Source organism: Anolis carolinensis, chromosome 1, assembly GCF_035594765.1.
Source record: "Anolis carolinensis isolate JA03-04 chromosome 1, rAnoCar3.1.pri, whole genome shotgun sequence".
Taxonomy (NCBI): domain Eukaryota; kingdom Metazoa; phylum Chordata; class Lepidosauria; order Squamata; family Dactyloidae; genus Anolis; species Anolis carolinensis.
Genome location: NC_085841.1, coordinates 42291228 through 42307594, shown reverse-complemented (window position 1 = coordinate 42307594; position 16367 = coordinate 42291228). Strand labels below are relative to the sequence as shown.

The window sequence follows — 16367 nt, the reverse complement described above, 5'->3', positions numbered from 1 at the left end:
TTTGTGTTGTCATGGAAAAAAGGATTGGTGATAAAACTTCAGTGGAGACACCTTTTCCCCCATGATAACTCTTCCAGGAGTGAATTTGCCTTCTGAGGGGTAGATTTACTCTCAATTCCTATTGTCTCTTTCATAACTAGGAATCGTATGTAAGTCATATGTTTGTAACCTAGGGACTGCCTGTATAACAATTAATTAATTAAAATTCTAACATAATGAATAAGAGAAATGTGACCTTTCTACATTATTTAACAGTTAGAAATCTGCTTTAGCTTTAAGATCTTGTAAGGAACGTTCAGTATGTCACAAAAGAAACTACACATATAAAACTAAAAAAAAACTACACCAGCCAGAGTAACCAGCTATTTGTGGTTACTCTGTTTTGTTAGTTTTATATAGTTTCTTCTATTACATACTGAAAATACCTTACAGGATCTTAAAGCTCAAGCTGAGCAAATACTATGCAATCCTCTTATCCCTGGATTCCAAAAAATATCCCCACCCCAAACCGCTTGTGGGCCTCTCTAGATCCTGCAGTTCAATTCTATTCGGTTCTTCCAACCTGAGTATAATCAAAATACAGGGTTTGCTATGAACTTTGGTTCACGGGGAGGGGGGTATAGGTGAGATTTTTTCCTCAAATTTTTAATATAATGTGTAGGTATGAAGACATCCCCAGTCAATGAAATATATCCCTCAAAAGGACCCTGATCCTTTTGCAGTACAGTGTTCCCTCACTACTTTGTGGTTCACTTTTCGCGGATTCGCTGTTTTGTGGTTTTTCAATAAACTCTAAAAGGCTATTATAAATCATAAAAATTACAATTTACAGCCTAAGGAAGGGATGAAGGAGAAGCCGAAGGGAGAGAAAAGGAGCCCAAGCGGCAACAGGAGGAGAAGGAGGCGATTTATCAACATGCAATTGGTTGATAAAGACTTAAAATAGTGTATAACTACTAAAATAATGTATAAACATTAAAATAATATAGTATCCCTACTTTGCGGATTTTCACTTATTGTGGGTGGTCCTGGAACCTAACCCCAGCAATAAGTGAGGGAACACTGTACATAATGAAATTGTTGCACTCGATGCCAGGCTATATACTGCTGTAAGCGGTACTGCGACAAGCCAATTGGGAACATCGAGAAACATCTCATTGCGCCAATTGCTGTTTCATGTAGACTCCACAAATTCACAGCCTCATTCTCCCAACAGCTGATGTTTGGAAGCTGTTGGGAGACTGAGGCTGTGAGGAACCCTCTGCACTTTTCAACAGGATCATCACTGAAGGCAAGACGCCAGACATCTGGCAGACAAGTGTGACTGTACCCATCTGGAAGGGAAAAGGAGATGTTGCTAACTGTATAGATCAATCCTCGTATAGATCAATCCACTTGCTCTGTCATACTATGAAGATCTTTGAACACATTCTAGATATTCGGTTGGAAATGTGGATGCTCAGGTGGTCAATGGGTGTTACCCTGAAGGACAAGATTCCAAATGATACAGTGCTCTCTATCTTCAGAGTTGCTCCAATTGCCGAGAAGATGAAGGGATCCCGCCTGAGATGGTTTGGACATGTGCAATGAAGTGACAAGGGTTCTGTTGCTAAAACCACACTGAGTATGGAAGTTGCAGGTGCCAGGCCATGAAGCAGACCTAAAATGCATTGGCTCAATCATTTGTAAAGTGACGTGACTGAAGCAAGACTCACAATGAGAGATGTGACGAGTAGGAACAAGTGGAGAACAAGAAGCAAACAACCAGATCTGCGATTTCGTGGGACAAATGCTAGGAAAAACAAGAAGAATGAAATTATTGCACTGTTTTTTCCCTCAGTTGTTGCTCACATGAACTGGGGATAAATGTGTACAAATGCAGTCCCTCTGATTACATAGAAATGGCAAGATGTTTTTCACTCCCATAAGTTGTACTAACATTATTAGAATGAGCCCATTTCTAGTATATGTTCTATTTTTCTCAGAAGCCTGTCTCATTCAACCTGTTCATGTTACGGTCCTTGGACTCTCTGGAATGATTAATAGGCTGGAGTAATAAAAATAACATCACTGCGAGAGCTGAATCTAATCTACTGAAAAGATTTCTTAAAATGATTTGTTCAGGCTCACATATCGAATTGCAGCCCTCTTCTTTTGATAGAAAATTCATTATCAATTTATTTCTTCATTCATCTCAAAGACAGAAATTCAACTCCCAACCGCACTTTAAAATCTTATTGCTTTTGGATTTTAAAGTGGTTTTCTTCCCTGTTTCTTACCTTCATTCCTATCTTCCTAAAATTTCTTGGCAAGAAAATCATTAATATTGTTAGAACCCATTTCTAAGAAAATGTGTTTGAATTTAGTTGTTAATTAGAGCTTTTGGTTTCAGTTTTTTACTGTGAGTTGAGCATTGCAGTGTTACTATTAGTCTTATTGATCAATCTTAAAAATGAAATTCCTTCTTTAGCATTTCACAGGACATGCTACAGCAGTTTCAACGCTTATGTTCATCACAGAACGTCCTCTGAATGAAAACCAGCCGTTTGATGGAATTACAGGACTCTATTTCTTATCTGGAGCAGTGCATGACCGGTTACTCAGTGTGTGGTATGTATTTTTCTCCTGACTCTAGTAATCAGTTTGTAATAAAGAAATAAGGTGTTCTGTTGAATAGGTATCATATGAAATGAGCTTTTTGTTCATTGGAAGTTCAGTATAGAAATACATTTCCAGTGCTTTCTGTGAGTATGCTACATGTATTACATTGCAATGTGTTCCTTTTATTTTTCATGTCAAATGTAATTTTTTAAAAAGAAATGTGTTTTCCGTGTAATAGGGATATTAGATCATTCTGTTTTGAATTGTTCTGTTTTATATTAAGGCAGGTGAGAACAGACAGGAAAGAAAAAACTGCCGTGATGAATTTCACAGTAACAGATGAACCAATTCATATTGACGTGACGATATCAGAAAGCAAGGAGGAGGTAAGGAGCATAGCTGATGTTGGGACTTTATAGGAAACATTTTTGCTTAGATCTCATTTGTTTGATGTTATCATCAGGGTAAATGCACAAAGCCAGTAGTTAAAAAGAATCTGATTTGAAAGGCAAGTTGGGCTTTGATACAAACGAACACCTCCAAAGTGTAAACATAATGTATTTAAAATGAAATAGGTTTTCTCAAACATATTCAGTAAAGGATTTGTATTTTATGTAAAACTAACCATATGGACAACGCCATGTAACACGATTTTTGTACCTGGTTTATAAATGTCATTTCCTAATTGGTTTTATCATAAAAACATGGAAAAAGTGTATTAAAAACAAAGTTTTTGCAGGACATCCTGCAGCACATTTTGCTATAGTTTTTCAATGAATATTTCATAAGAGTCTAAACCAATTCAACATAGTTGTGGCAGCCACAAAAACATCACTGGAGTATAACACCACACAATAAAAGAGGAAATAACACTTTCAACCCAGGAACATTTTTTTTTTCAAATTTTGTTACATAGCGTAATGCTTGAGCATAATATATAAATACATTTTGTAATGTGTCTTTTCTACCAGACATGTGGACTAGCTTGCAGTCATGCGGGTTGACATTGAAGGATGTATACAGAGTGGCATGTCCTAAGTATCTTGGGTGCAAAATATTTTGATCAAGGATGGGCAACTCTGGTCCCCTTTTGTCACTTTGACCTATTGTACCCCTTGCTATTATAACCAAAAAATGAAGGAAAATTGATGTTGAAAAGGGCAAAACTTCCCAATTTTCGCATCAGGAGTGCCTTCCTTCATATTCACCTGCCTATTCCTAGATTTTGGTGAAATGGGGCTTACATACGTCCTATCTATAGCAAAGATACAAATCTTTGGGGCAAATTGCTGCAGCAGGTTTATGGAAAGACTTATCTCATAGGTTTCACTTGGTGCTTTTCTTTGCCATTTCTACCATTGACTAAAAGATGTTTTCTTCCACTGTTGTTTTTGATAGTACTTTTATATAGCAAACACTGTTATTTTAGTTTCGTTTATATATTGTTTGTTTTATTATGTATTTTTAACTGATTGGTGTAAGGCTTTTTGAGTTATGTACATGGTGTAGAAAGCTAGGATATGACTTATCAAATAAATAAAATCTATGAGGCCCATTTATTCCTCCATTTACCTAAGCTCTACAGTGTGTTTTAGGGCATGAATATTTTGAATCAAAACAGACAATGTGGACATTATTTTGAGTTGGTAGGAAAACTAATTTTGTGTCAGAACCTCCCACTCTTGGTTTGGAAAGTTCTGAACATTTTGTAACTATTCTGAATCAGTTTGCTTAACAGTAAGCACCATTTCTTTAGGCAGGGGGGTTTATATCGTAAAAAGCTAAGTATGTATTTGTAGTTACAGAATTTAGATGACTTAGTAAATCCCAAAACAATTCTCTTTGTTTGCACAGTACCTTTAACAATTGGGCCTTATGTTAGAAAATGAACATTTTAGAATGAGAATCATGATATGAATTGATTTGTCTGGCTTCTTAAATAATTAAAATAACTTATAGTTGTGTTGCCTATTCTAAATATCCAGATTATTAATTATATTGTACTTTGCCTTAGGAGCCCCAGTGAGCTTATAGATAATGAACAAATGTCTTAAATATGTAATGTAATATAATGTAATGTAATGATGTTGGTTTTCAGAACTGATTATAAGTTCATTCTTTTCAGCCAGTGAAACTTGCAGTTGTATGCAGAGATGGACAGTTGCATGTATTTGAGCAGGTTTTAAATGGGTAAGTTGATATTTAAATACACTTTGTTTCCAATTCTGTGTTTTCAGAGTCTATAGATCTAAAGTGAGGCAAATTTCAGTTGGAATGAATTATTGAAAGCATCTGAAACACTGTAAACAGCTGCAGTAGTTGTGAAATTATGAGAATACAAGCAGTCCCTGAGTTACAAACACCTGAATTACAAAGGACTCATAGTTAAGAATGGGGGTGAAACAATAGGAAGTGAGAAAAATCTACCCCTAGGAAGGGAAATCACTCCTGGAAGAATTATTATGGGGAAAAGGTGTCTCCACTGAATAATAATAATAATAATAATAATAATTTCTTACCCACCTCTCCTCATGGCTTGAGGTGGGTTACAACATTCCTTTGTGTGTGTCGGTGTGTCAGGAGCAACCTGAGTCGCTTCTGGTGTGAGAGAATTGGCTGTCTGCAAGGACGTTGCCCAGGGGACACCTGGATGTTTTGATGTTTTTACCATCCTTGTGGGGGGCTTCTCTCATGTCCCCGCATGGAGCTGGAGCTGATAGAGGGAGCTCATCCGCGCTCTCCCCGGGTGGGATTCGAACCCATCGAACAACATTGCTAAAACACATAATCAGCTTTATCACAAACCTCTGTTACCACAACAAGTCAATTTTTTTCAAAATCCAGTTATCATAGGGACAGAAAAGTGAGGCAAAATCTTCCAAACAAGGGGGACTGCCTATAAATTAGGAATTATAAAGAGACTTTTTAGTTATGCAGAAAACTAAAAACACAGTTCATCCGTTCATTGTGTTCTCTCTCCTTTGCAGATACTGCAAAAAGCCATTGACATCGAAATGTACAATCCAGATAGCCACACCTGGAGATAGCAGTGATTCCACACCAAAACCAGTCCCTATTTTAGCAGCTGCATTTTGTCCAGATAAGGCGTCATTACTCCTTGTCTATGGAAACTCCTTACAGCCTGTTCTTGAGAGAGTGGTATGTTTAACCTTTCTGATACTCAAAGTTGAATATTTTTTAAAATAATAAAAATTAAGTAGCTATTGTTACATGCTATTCTTTATCACATAATCTTTGTGATATTTTAATTGACCTTAAAGGTTGCTTTATTTTGTTTTAAAGTTTTGCCTTTGTAATTTGATTGGAAACAAATTGCAGATTTAATTTATGTAGGAATCAGCTACCTGCAACTTCAGAATCATACATGGTTAAGATTAGTTAACAATTAGAACATTTTAAATCAGGAGTATGTTTTATATTGTTGTTGTTGTTGTTGTTACTCTGTTTTATCTCCCCCAGTGAGACTCAGAGCAGCTTAACATAAAAGCATCAGCATACCCATTTAAATTATACAAATATACAAACATTAAAACAGGATTAAATATAAACAGTATTAAGAACCAGTTATAGCCAAAAACGACTTGGGTGTTCTGACTTGTAAAGGCATTAATGTTTCAAATCTTTTCTTTCTATCCTTGTTGTAGTCTTTGAATAGTTCAGAACCACACATGTGCTTAGTAAGAGACATTCAGAAGACTCTGACACTTAAAACAGAAATGGCTGTAACAAAGGTGAGATTTGAAATCTGTCTTTAACTTCTATTTTCCAGTGATTATTTTTCTAAAGAAATGGCATTAGGCTTCCCCTTTCAGTTCTAGTTTTTAGATACAGAACATATGCCATCAAGCAGTCGTCCTCAGTTCATCCATAGAAAACCATGATAACCATATATATGAAACTTGGGCTGGTGCATTCTATCCAATGCAATTTTCTGTATCAGTACCAAATAATCCCAGGAACAGGCCTTAAAAACCAAGACACCAAAAACTTTTTATTGGGTTGTGTTTATATGGTGAAATCATTCCGTTTTGCCATGTATGAATCTGCTGCATGCCATGCAGAAATGTGAAAGTAAATATCTCCTTTGCCTTAAGTATGCTCACAATGTCATCATGGTTGTTAAATTTTGTTTACTCACATGGTAGTGAGGATGGACAAATGTGGGCTTTTCTACAAGTGAATGCATAATGTTTATGATATACTTGTCTCGGAGACTGAGGGAAATGTATGGATCCTCGGGTATGCTATGATGACCTTCGTCTTGGTTTCGCTTATTGCTGAATTCCATTGATGACGACACATTCTCTTGGCTGTCTGAGCATGCCTAGCAGATGGAAGCAGTTCATATATCTCATATAGGTTATTTCTCTTTTCTATGAGCTTTTGTAAGTGACATCCAAACAATGCCCACCAAAAGGTTTAGACTCTTGGTAAGTAGGGTAGTTTTTTCCAATTACACTATGAGTCAAATTAAAGTTGTAATCCTGTGTATCCTTAAGAGTAAGACCCTTTGAAATAAGTATGTTTTACATCTAAGATGATATACAGCGACTTGTAACAGTAATTTCAAGTCATGCATCGGGAATAATTTATGGTTGCTACTGGGTGACTTGAAGATACATACACACACAGATTACAGGTGATGCCACTGGGTCAATCAAAAGTTCTGTGTTGTATCACTACTGTATTGTACACAAAATTTTGTATTTGTACTCTTCAGAAAATTTGTAGCATTGCTATATCCTGCTTCTTGGCAGGGGGTTGGACTGGATGGCCCATGAGGTCTCTTCCAACTCTACTATTCTATGATTCTATATAATCTATTGCTTACAGTAAATTAGATACTACTACTAGTAATAATAATAATAAAACTTTATTTATACCCCGCCACCATCTCCCCAACGGGGACTCGGGGCGGCTTACATGGGGCCATGCCCAAAACAATACAATGTAAACAGCATAAAAACAGCACATCACAATACAATAAGCAATACAATAAATAATAATATCCATTACAAAATAAAACAAGGAGACAATGAAAACAAGGGCAGACCACATGAACATTAAGTTAAAACTCGGGGTGAGAAAGACATAGAAATAAAAACCACAGCGAACAGGGTCATAAGGGAGTGGGGTATTCTGGAGGATAGATATTAGAGGGAGCAACGGAAAAGAAATATAAAATGGTTACTCTCCAAAAGCACAGCGAAAGAGCCATGTTTTCAAGTCTTTCTTGAAGGCTGCTAGTGTGGGGGCTTGCCTAATCTCAGCGGGCAGAGAATTCCACAATCGGGGGGCCACAGCAGAAAAGGCCCTCTCCCTTGTTCCCACAAGGCGGGTCTGGGATACCGGGAGTGGGGACAGGAAAGCTTCCCCTGATGAACGAAGGGATCGGGTAGGCTTATGATAGGAGATACGGTCACGAAGGTAGGTGGGTCCCAAACCATTTAGGGCTTTATATGTGATGGTATACACCTTGAATTGGGACCGGAAAATAAAAGGCAGCCAGTGGAGCTCCTTGAACAGGGGAGTAGATCTCTCCCTGTAACTCGCCCCCGTAATTAACCTGGCAGCCGAGCGCTGGACCAATTGTAGTTTCCGGGCCGTCTTCAAGGGAAGCCCCACGTAGAGCACATTACAGTAGTCCAGTCTAGAGGTAACTAAGGCATGCACCACCGTGGTCAAGTCAGACTTCACGAGGTATGGTCGCAGTTGGCGCACAAGTTTGAGTTGTACAAAGGCCCTCCCGGCCACCGCCGACACCTGCGCCTCAAGCGTCAGCGCTGAGTCCAGGAGGACCCCCAAATTGCGGACCTGTGATTTCAGGGGGAGTGCAACCCCGTCCAGCACAGGTTGCCACCCAATACCCCGATCCGACGTGCAACTGACCAGGAGGGCCTCTTCTTGTCAGGATTGATCCTCAGTTTGTTCCTCCTCATCCAGTCCGCCACAGCGGCCAGGCACTGATTCAGCATCCATGGGGCTTCCTTGGATTCAGATGGAAACGAGTAGTGGATTTGCATGTCATCTGCGTAGAGATGGCAACGCCCTCCCAAACTCCGGATGACCTCTCCCAGCGGTTTCATGTAGATGTTGAATAGCATGGGGGATAGGATAGACCCTTGCGGGACCCCACAGGTCAATGGCCAGGGGTCCGAGCAAGTATCCCCCAGCTTCACCATCTGGGAGCGGCCCTCCAGGAAGGACCGGAGCCACAGCAAAACCGTGCCACCGAGCCCCATCCCGGCGAGCCTCCCCAGAAGGATACCATGGTCGATGGTATCGAAAGCCGCTGAGATGTCCAAGAGAACCAGCAGGGTCACACTCCCCCTGTCCAGCTCCCTGCGGAGGTCATCCACCAAGGCGACCAAAGCCGTCTCGGTGCTGTACCAGGCCTGAAGCCAGATTACTACTACTACTACTACTAATAATAATGATGTAATAATACATTATAGTTAATACTCGCCTCTTTTAATAGCTCAAGGTGGGATACCAAAAAGTCAAAACATATCAACCATAAAATACAGACAATAAAATCCATGTATCAAATGACACCATTCTAAGGAAAATTGGTGTTAAAGATACCATCCCTAAATTGCGATTTTGAGACAGTTATAGAGAAAACATTCTTTGTATTAGAAATGTGACCATCCAGAAAACTGCTAGGAAAAATATTTTTTCCCTCATTGGAAAAATAGTGGACAAATCAAATATATGGGATGGCAGTTGTACTTGGACATATGGTGATGTATTTTTTTCTTTTCTTTTTTATTTAGGTAAAAACTCCTATCATCAGTTCAGAAGTCAAAACGTTAGTGCCTGGAATTCCTGGACATAGTGCAGCTGTCCAAGCTACATCTTGCAGGAAAAAAATGGAAACTAAACGGAAACCAGGTGGCAAAGAGGTAAGCTGCCTATGTGCCTTGTGCTCAATCTTTATTCAGATTCTCATAGAAAGCTACTATACTTAAAGAGATCATGCAGTTGTCAATTCTAACAGACAGTGGTTCTCCAGAGTTTCAAGCAGGATTCTTCTCTAGTTTTTACCTGGAATTTTCTGGGTAGCCTCTTATCCAAACTAACCTGCCCCTTGATAGTGTCTTGAAATCAGAAGAGATTGGATTGTTCAGGGTTATACTGTGGGAAGCCACCCCCTTCCTTACTATGTGCCTTGGAAAGGAGAATTAATTTAAATTTTCTTCTCAGAGCATTTTATTTTGGATAATATTTTGGGAAACCCTCAATAAAGAGACATATAATTGTGGCCAAGCTTTTTTGAAATGCACTTCTTCCCTGATAATTTTGGCAATATTCAATTTTAGGGAATATTCTCAGATATGTTATTATCTCACATAAAGTGCACTACACCTGGCAAGTACTGTATATGAATAGAGTATATAATGAATAACATTTCCTTATCCTTATATTGAGGAGAGGGGTCACTGAAAAGTACATCCTCTCCTTCTTCCAATGAGAGTTTCATAGTACTATGACTAAAAAGTTTTGTCTTTCTTGGAATAGATTGAATTAGTACTTCCTGTCACCTAGAATGAGAGGAGCCCCCAGATGGCATAGTGGACTAAGTGACTTGAAGGTTGGGTTGCTGACCTGAAAGCTGCCAGGTTCGAATCCCACCTGGGGAGAGTGTGGATGAGCTCCCTCTATCAGCTCCAGCTCCATGCGGGGACATGAGAGAAGCCTCCCACAAGAATGGTAAAAACATCAAAACATCCGGGCGTCCCCTGGGCAACGTCCTTGCAGACGGCCAATTCTCTCACTCCAGAAGCAACTCCGGTTGCTCCTGACACGAAAAAAAAAAACAAAAAACCTAGAATGAGACACTTATGTGAAATAATACCTGTTTCAAAAAGCAAATACAGCAAAATGAGTGATTTCTAGTGGGAAGTTCCTTTGTTTGAGGGATTGTACTTCTCCCTTCAAATAAAATGTGATGCTGTGACATTATTATCAGCATCCTTATCTTGATTGTCTCTTTCAGTTCTGCTGTGGATAAAAATGCTTGATGCATGGAAATTCTTCATGCATGCAGCTATAGTGCTATAAAGCAGACATTTTGTACTTTAATGGGTGGTAGCAAACATCTTATATTTTCTCATGCTGTTTAAATAGGAATAACTTTATATGTATATATAGGAGAGCATTGAAGACCGCCTTGGTGCAATGGATATTGATGGAATGAAAGTGAAACAATCATCAGGAGAGCTTCCACAGATAGACAACTTTGCAGTGCTTTTGGTCCAGGGCTTGGAAAGCAATGATGCTGAAATTTTAAACGTAAGTATTAACAATACTATGGTTGTTAAGAAAGGCCCCTGTTGCATCTTGGTCATCAGTCAGTATAAGATCAGCATCCTTTATCCAGAAGTCCAAAATCTGAAACTGTCCTCATGTGTGGCTTTCTGATGGTTCAAGGTAGACAAAATGTTCCATTCCAAAAACTATTGAAGATATTGTGTACAAAATTACCTTGAAGCTTTGTGTATAAAATGTATATAAAAGATCACTAAACTTCATATTTAGACTTGTATTTTATGTTCAGAATAGCTCCTTACTTATGTATATGCAAATAAAGGTGTTTCAAAATCCAAGACACATTATTATTATTGTTGTTGTTACGGTTTTTTTTATTTATGTCCGCTTTTTTCTCTCCACAAGAGGAGTCAAAGTGGTTTTCCTTTAAAACATTTCAATAGAATTTAAAATCTATACATATGCAAACATTAAAACAGACTTAAATATCATTGATATTTTAAAAAATCAATTGTAATCCATAAAAACATATTTAAAAATAAAAAATCTCATAATGGTTATACCTTCAGTTTACTTTTATTGAGCTGACGCTGATGGCCAACAACATATCTTGGTCCATTAGTTGGCTCCCAAGCATTTCAGATAAAGGATACGCAGCCAATATGTGTGTGTTTGTTGCTTACAATATATTGTAATACCCTGATAAAGAAATAAATACAATTTGATTTGTTACCCGCCTCTTCTCATGGCTCCAAGCAAAGCACGACACATTCAAAACACATAAACACAAAATACATATATCAAAAAACACCACTATAAAATATGTGAGGCACATTTCTACCACATTTTGTGGCTCCTGGTCAATTTTAGGCTCGGAAAATATCTTTTAAAAGAAGAAAGTAAACAGGAAATTACAACTTCTCACTTCCTGTTGTAAAAAATGTCTTTCCTAGGCTTCAAATGGTTGTTAGGGGACACTTTTAAAGTTTTGTTTGTTTGGAGTAGGTATGGTAAAAATATTTGGCCTTCCAAGCTGTGCATCAGGGCTAATGCGACAGGGAATGTGTGATGTCCAAAATTAGAAATGTGATTTAGACCAATCCTAGCTATAGTCCTGGCTATAGAAAAACATACCTGTTTGTCAGTTTTGGCACATTGCCTTACTATTAGCTGTAAAATTCCTTTCCCATGTAGTTTTGGCAGCTAGAAGTGAGACTTTTGTAAATGACTTAAGAATCTCAAGTTCTTAAAAATGGAAATCCAGAGCTGGCATAACAACTAAGAGACTTTTGAACATTCTTGCCAAATTTCTCCTGTAGCATCTCCGCTGTTTAGGAGCCAGTAGATGCTGAGTACTTCAAGGTCATACAGATGTACAAGAAAAAGCAGGGGAGAGATACAGGTTGAGTATCCCTTATCTGAAATGCTTGGGAGCAGAAGGATTTGGGATATGGGAGTTTTTTTATTTTGGGATAACTGTTTTGCATGTATATGTACATAATGAGATCTTTTGAAGATAGAACCAGAGTTAATTAATGTTTCATGTACGCCTTATACATGCAGCCTGAAAACAATTTTTAACAATATTGTTAAATTGATTTTGTGCATCTAACGAAATTTCACTATCTTATTGTCACTGAGATAGTGACAATCCCAGTCACCCATGTGGACAGTTCTGGAATTTAGAATGTTTTGGATTTCAGAAGTCAGTAGTGACTTAAGAGTAACATAGAATAGGAGTCTTCTTTAACAGCCATTTCAGGCATGTAGTCTACATCTAGTTGCAAGGAATATGCCTGTATTATGAACCCGATGTAGTAAATTCTTCCAAGATGAATCAAACTTGCTCAAGTGTATTTGCATAGGTTGCCTCTGTAGGTGAAGACTCATCAAATATGTCAGTCATATTTGTTAAAGAGGCTTTGCTTCAGTGATGCCATTTCTCGATAGCATTGTAAATGGCATTATGGACATGTACTTCAAATGCAAACAGTTTCTTTGCCAACTTGATCTTCACAAAGGGCTGAAATGAATGAGGAGTTGTTTTTCCCCAGATGCGTTTTGTTAATATCTTCATAGCCAAATGTTTTGATATTGTTGAAGGCAGGTTTTATAATCTGGAAAAAGCACTCTTAAGAATTGATGTTGATATAGTTCTAGGACTGTTTTTTATAAAAACAAGAAGTGTAGGCAAGTAACAAGCTAATACAAAAAACAGTTTGTAATTGCATATATGCCTGCCTTTACTTAATAGTTGCCTGTCAACAGATTTCTTGTAACTTACCATTTGCAAACTGAAGCTAGTACAGTCACCATTGTTATCCATAGGGGATTGGTTCTGGGAAAGGAAGAACTGAGAAAGCACTCAAGCTGAAATGCTAACTATATTTAAAAAAACGCTGTTTGGAAATATATAGCAGGCTCTCACATTTGCTGGATTCCAAGGTGCAAAATAACCACAATAAAGCATAAAAACAAGGTCATCTGTTGTTTTTCTTGGATGAATAGGGCTTGAACTCTGTGGTGAACAAGTGAATTGCAACAAACTCTGGGATTAGAAAGTGAATTGGTTCCAGGCATGTTGGTGCTATTTCTAAACCTGGTGATGTGTTCCTTTTCTCAATTTTTAACAGAAAGTACTTCAGACCAGGAAGGATGCAATAATAAAGAAAACAGTAGCCAGAATGCCTGTGCATGCTGTCATTCCACTGCTACAGGAGGTAAGAGATACTGCATTGCCACTTAGAGTACCAACTGGTTCTTTATTCAGGTAAATCAGATGCAAGTTACGTAATAAACAAGAGCAGTATCCTGTAATTCAGTTCATTTGAAATGGTTTGATTTGACTACCTTGGGTTGTTATTAAGTTGCAAAGTTTCTTGGAATTCAGATGGGAATTGTTTGACCACGTATATTACTATTACAGTAGAGTCTCTGTCAAGAGTCAGACGCCAATTAGCGAACAAAAATAGAGTTTATTCAGCAGATAAGCCAAAAAGTAATGTTAACACAGAAAAAACCTTGAAACACTTCACTATCAGTGCTTCAAGAGCAGTTCAAACAAAAATATAATTCAGCAACACAAGCAGGTAAAAACAAAGCTAAACAAACTTAGTGCAACCTGCACTTTCTGAGTCCAAGCCCTGCCAGCCGGCTCTGTAGTTTTCAAAGGAACAGTTCCCAAAAGAAAACACCAAATTGGTCAGGAAACAAACAAACAAACTAAGAATGCAGTAGACTGCTTCCACAATGTGGATAAAGCCGAAGGCTCCAAAAGGATGGTGAAAAGACGTCGTCCGGGATTCCAAGGTCATGTCAGGAGATAACAGCGGTGTCCAAAGAGCAAGCCAGGAGTCAAAAGTCGATAGTAGTCATCAATCACAGGGCGAAGGCAGTAGCAAGGTCAAATTCCGATCCAAGGTCTGAAGAGGGTGCAGTCATCCAAAACAGGTCCACGATAAGACACAGTGAGAGCCAAGCTAGGTGATAACAGCAGATTCAAATCATAGTCCAAGTCCAGTCTTCATGGAAACACAGAGATCCCAATGGCGCCTCAGCAACACCTTGCCACACGCAAAGTGCAGTGGCCAAACATTCCCATTTTATTCCCCTTCCTCCTGGGTGACTAAACACTCACACCCAAACACCAGGTGTCCCAAATCTACTCAGAGTCTGAGCTCCACACAGCTAGAGCTCGTGGATCTGGAGTACCTAGCAATTCGTCGGAGTCCCAATCATCCTGCCCACACTTAGCCCCATGAACACTTAAAGAACCATCCTCCCTTCTCCAAGCATCCCAATTGGGATCAGCTCCTGCAGAAACCCCAGGTTCAGAAGTATCCATAGACCCCAAATCCCCAGACATCTCCGGTGGCTGTGCCCATTCAGTGCCCGCTTCCCCAGCCACAACCTGTTCCTCAGCATCCATCTCCCCATCTGAATCTTCCTCAGAAGATCCCCCATATAGCTCTCTAAGTCGCTTCCTGCGCAACTCCTCCAGTGAACCCTCATCACGAGGGTTTTTTCTTCCTCTTTGAATTCCATCCCCATCAACCATAATCCCCGAAGGCGCAGTCACAACAGTCTCACTTATCCAACACTCGCTTATCCAACGTTCTGGATTATCCAACACATTTTTGTAGTCAATGTTTTCAATATATCGTGATATTTTGGTGCTAAATTCATAAATACAGTAATTACTACATAGCATTACTGCGTATTGAAATACTTTTTCTGCCAAATTTGTTGTCTAACATGATGTTTTGGTGCTTCATTTGTAAAATCATAACCTAATTTGATGTTTAATAGGCTTTTCCTTAATGCCTCCTTATTATCCAACATATTCGCTTATCCAACATTCTGCCGGCCCATTTATGTTGGATAAGTGAGACTCTACTGTATTGTTACTTTCCCAGAGTAAGAATTAAAGTAGCTTACAGCAGCTAAAACGACATTGTTAGAAATCAGCAAAGTAAAAAAGTTAAAATGCAATTAAGCAATAAAAATTGAATCCCAGTTAAAACATACATAATGAAATACATACATCAGCACAAATTGTGAAATCTAGCACATTGTCTAAGCAGGCCTTGTATAACATGAAATGCTTGTCAGAGTAGAAAAGTATTTATTTGTCTGTGAGGAGAAAATAGGAAGAGAAAGGGAGTTTTAGAGCCTGAGGGCAGCTCCTGAGAAGGGTGTCCCTAGCAAATCTCAAAGCACAGGCTGGTTCAGATAAGCTGGATCTGAACCATATAGGGCCTGATAGGTTAAAAGTAATGCTTTGAACTGTGTCTGGAAACAGACTGGTAGCCGGTAAAGCTGTTGCAAAAAAAGGAGTTGTGTGTTCCCTGTAGGTAGCTGCGGTTAGCAATCTGGCCACAGCTCTTTGAGCCAGCTGAAGTTTTTAAACACTCTTCAAAGGCAGCTCCATGAAAAGTGTGTTACAGTCATCCAGTGAGAATGTATCTGAGACATATATTCCTGTGGCCTGATCTAACTCCTCAAGGAGCGAGTGCAGATGGTGCACAGACTTTTAAGTGTGCAAAAGCACTTGTGGTCACTACAGAAACCTATGCTCAGGGTTGCATCCAGGAGCACCCCCAAGCTATGAACCTGTATTTTCAGGTGGAGTGTAACTCCACATTAGGGGTCCCCAAACTTTTTCAGCAGAGGGCTGGTCCACAATCTTTCAGACTGTTGAGGGGCCGAAAAAAAATACAAATTCTTACGCATACTGCACATGTCTTATTTGTAGTGCAACAACAACAACGAAAGAACAATACAAATACAATATTTAAAAATGAAAACAATTTTAACCAACATAAACCTATTAGGATTTCAATGGAAAGTGTGGGCCTGCTACTAGCCAATGAGATAGTCAAGTTAATTAGGATTGTTGTTGTGTGTGCCTTCAAGTCATGTCAGACTTTGGCCGAGCCTAAGTCTAAAATTAATTATTTATTTACTGCATTTAT

At 38.7% G+C, this 16367-nt stretch overlaps 1 protein-coding gene and 1 non-coding gene across 2 annotated transcripts in view; both read left to right on the top strand.

The window, feature by feature from the left end:
- The window catches only part of wdr43 (WD repeat domain 43), a 40521-nt gene that overhangs the window by 12998 nt on the left and 11156 nt on the right, over positions 1-16367 (top strand). Inside the window, exons 6-13 of the mRNA XM_003216077.4 lie at positions 2471-2610; positions 2885-2987; positions 4727-4791; positions 5589-5760; positions 6267-6353; positions 9399-9527; positions 10777-10917; positions 13527-13613. Of these exons, the coding sequence (XP_003216125.2) occupies positions 2471-2610; positions 2885-2987; positions 4727-4791; positions 5589-5760; positions 6267-6353; positions 9399-9527; positions 10777-10917; positions 13527-13613 (924 nt within the window). The remainder of the gene's footprint in view (positions 1-2470; positions 2611-2884; positions 2988-4726; positions 4792-5588; positions 5761-6266; positions 6354-9398; positions 9528-10776; positions 10918-13526; positions 13614-16367) is intronic.
- Positions 6864-6944, top strand: LOC134295788 (small nucleolar RNA SNORD53/SNORD92). The gene has a single exon (XR_010002394.1). It is a non-coding gene; the product is annotated as a small nucleolar RNA SNORD53/SNORD92 (small nucleolar RNA).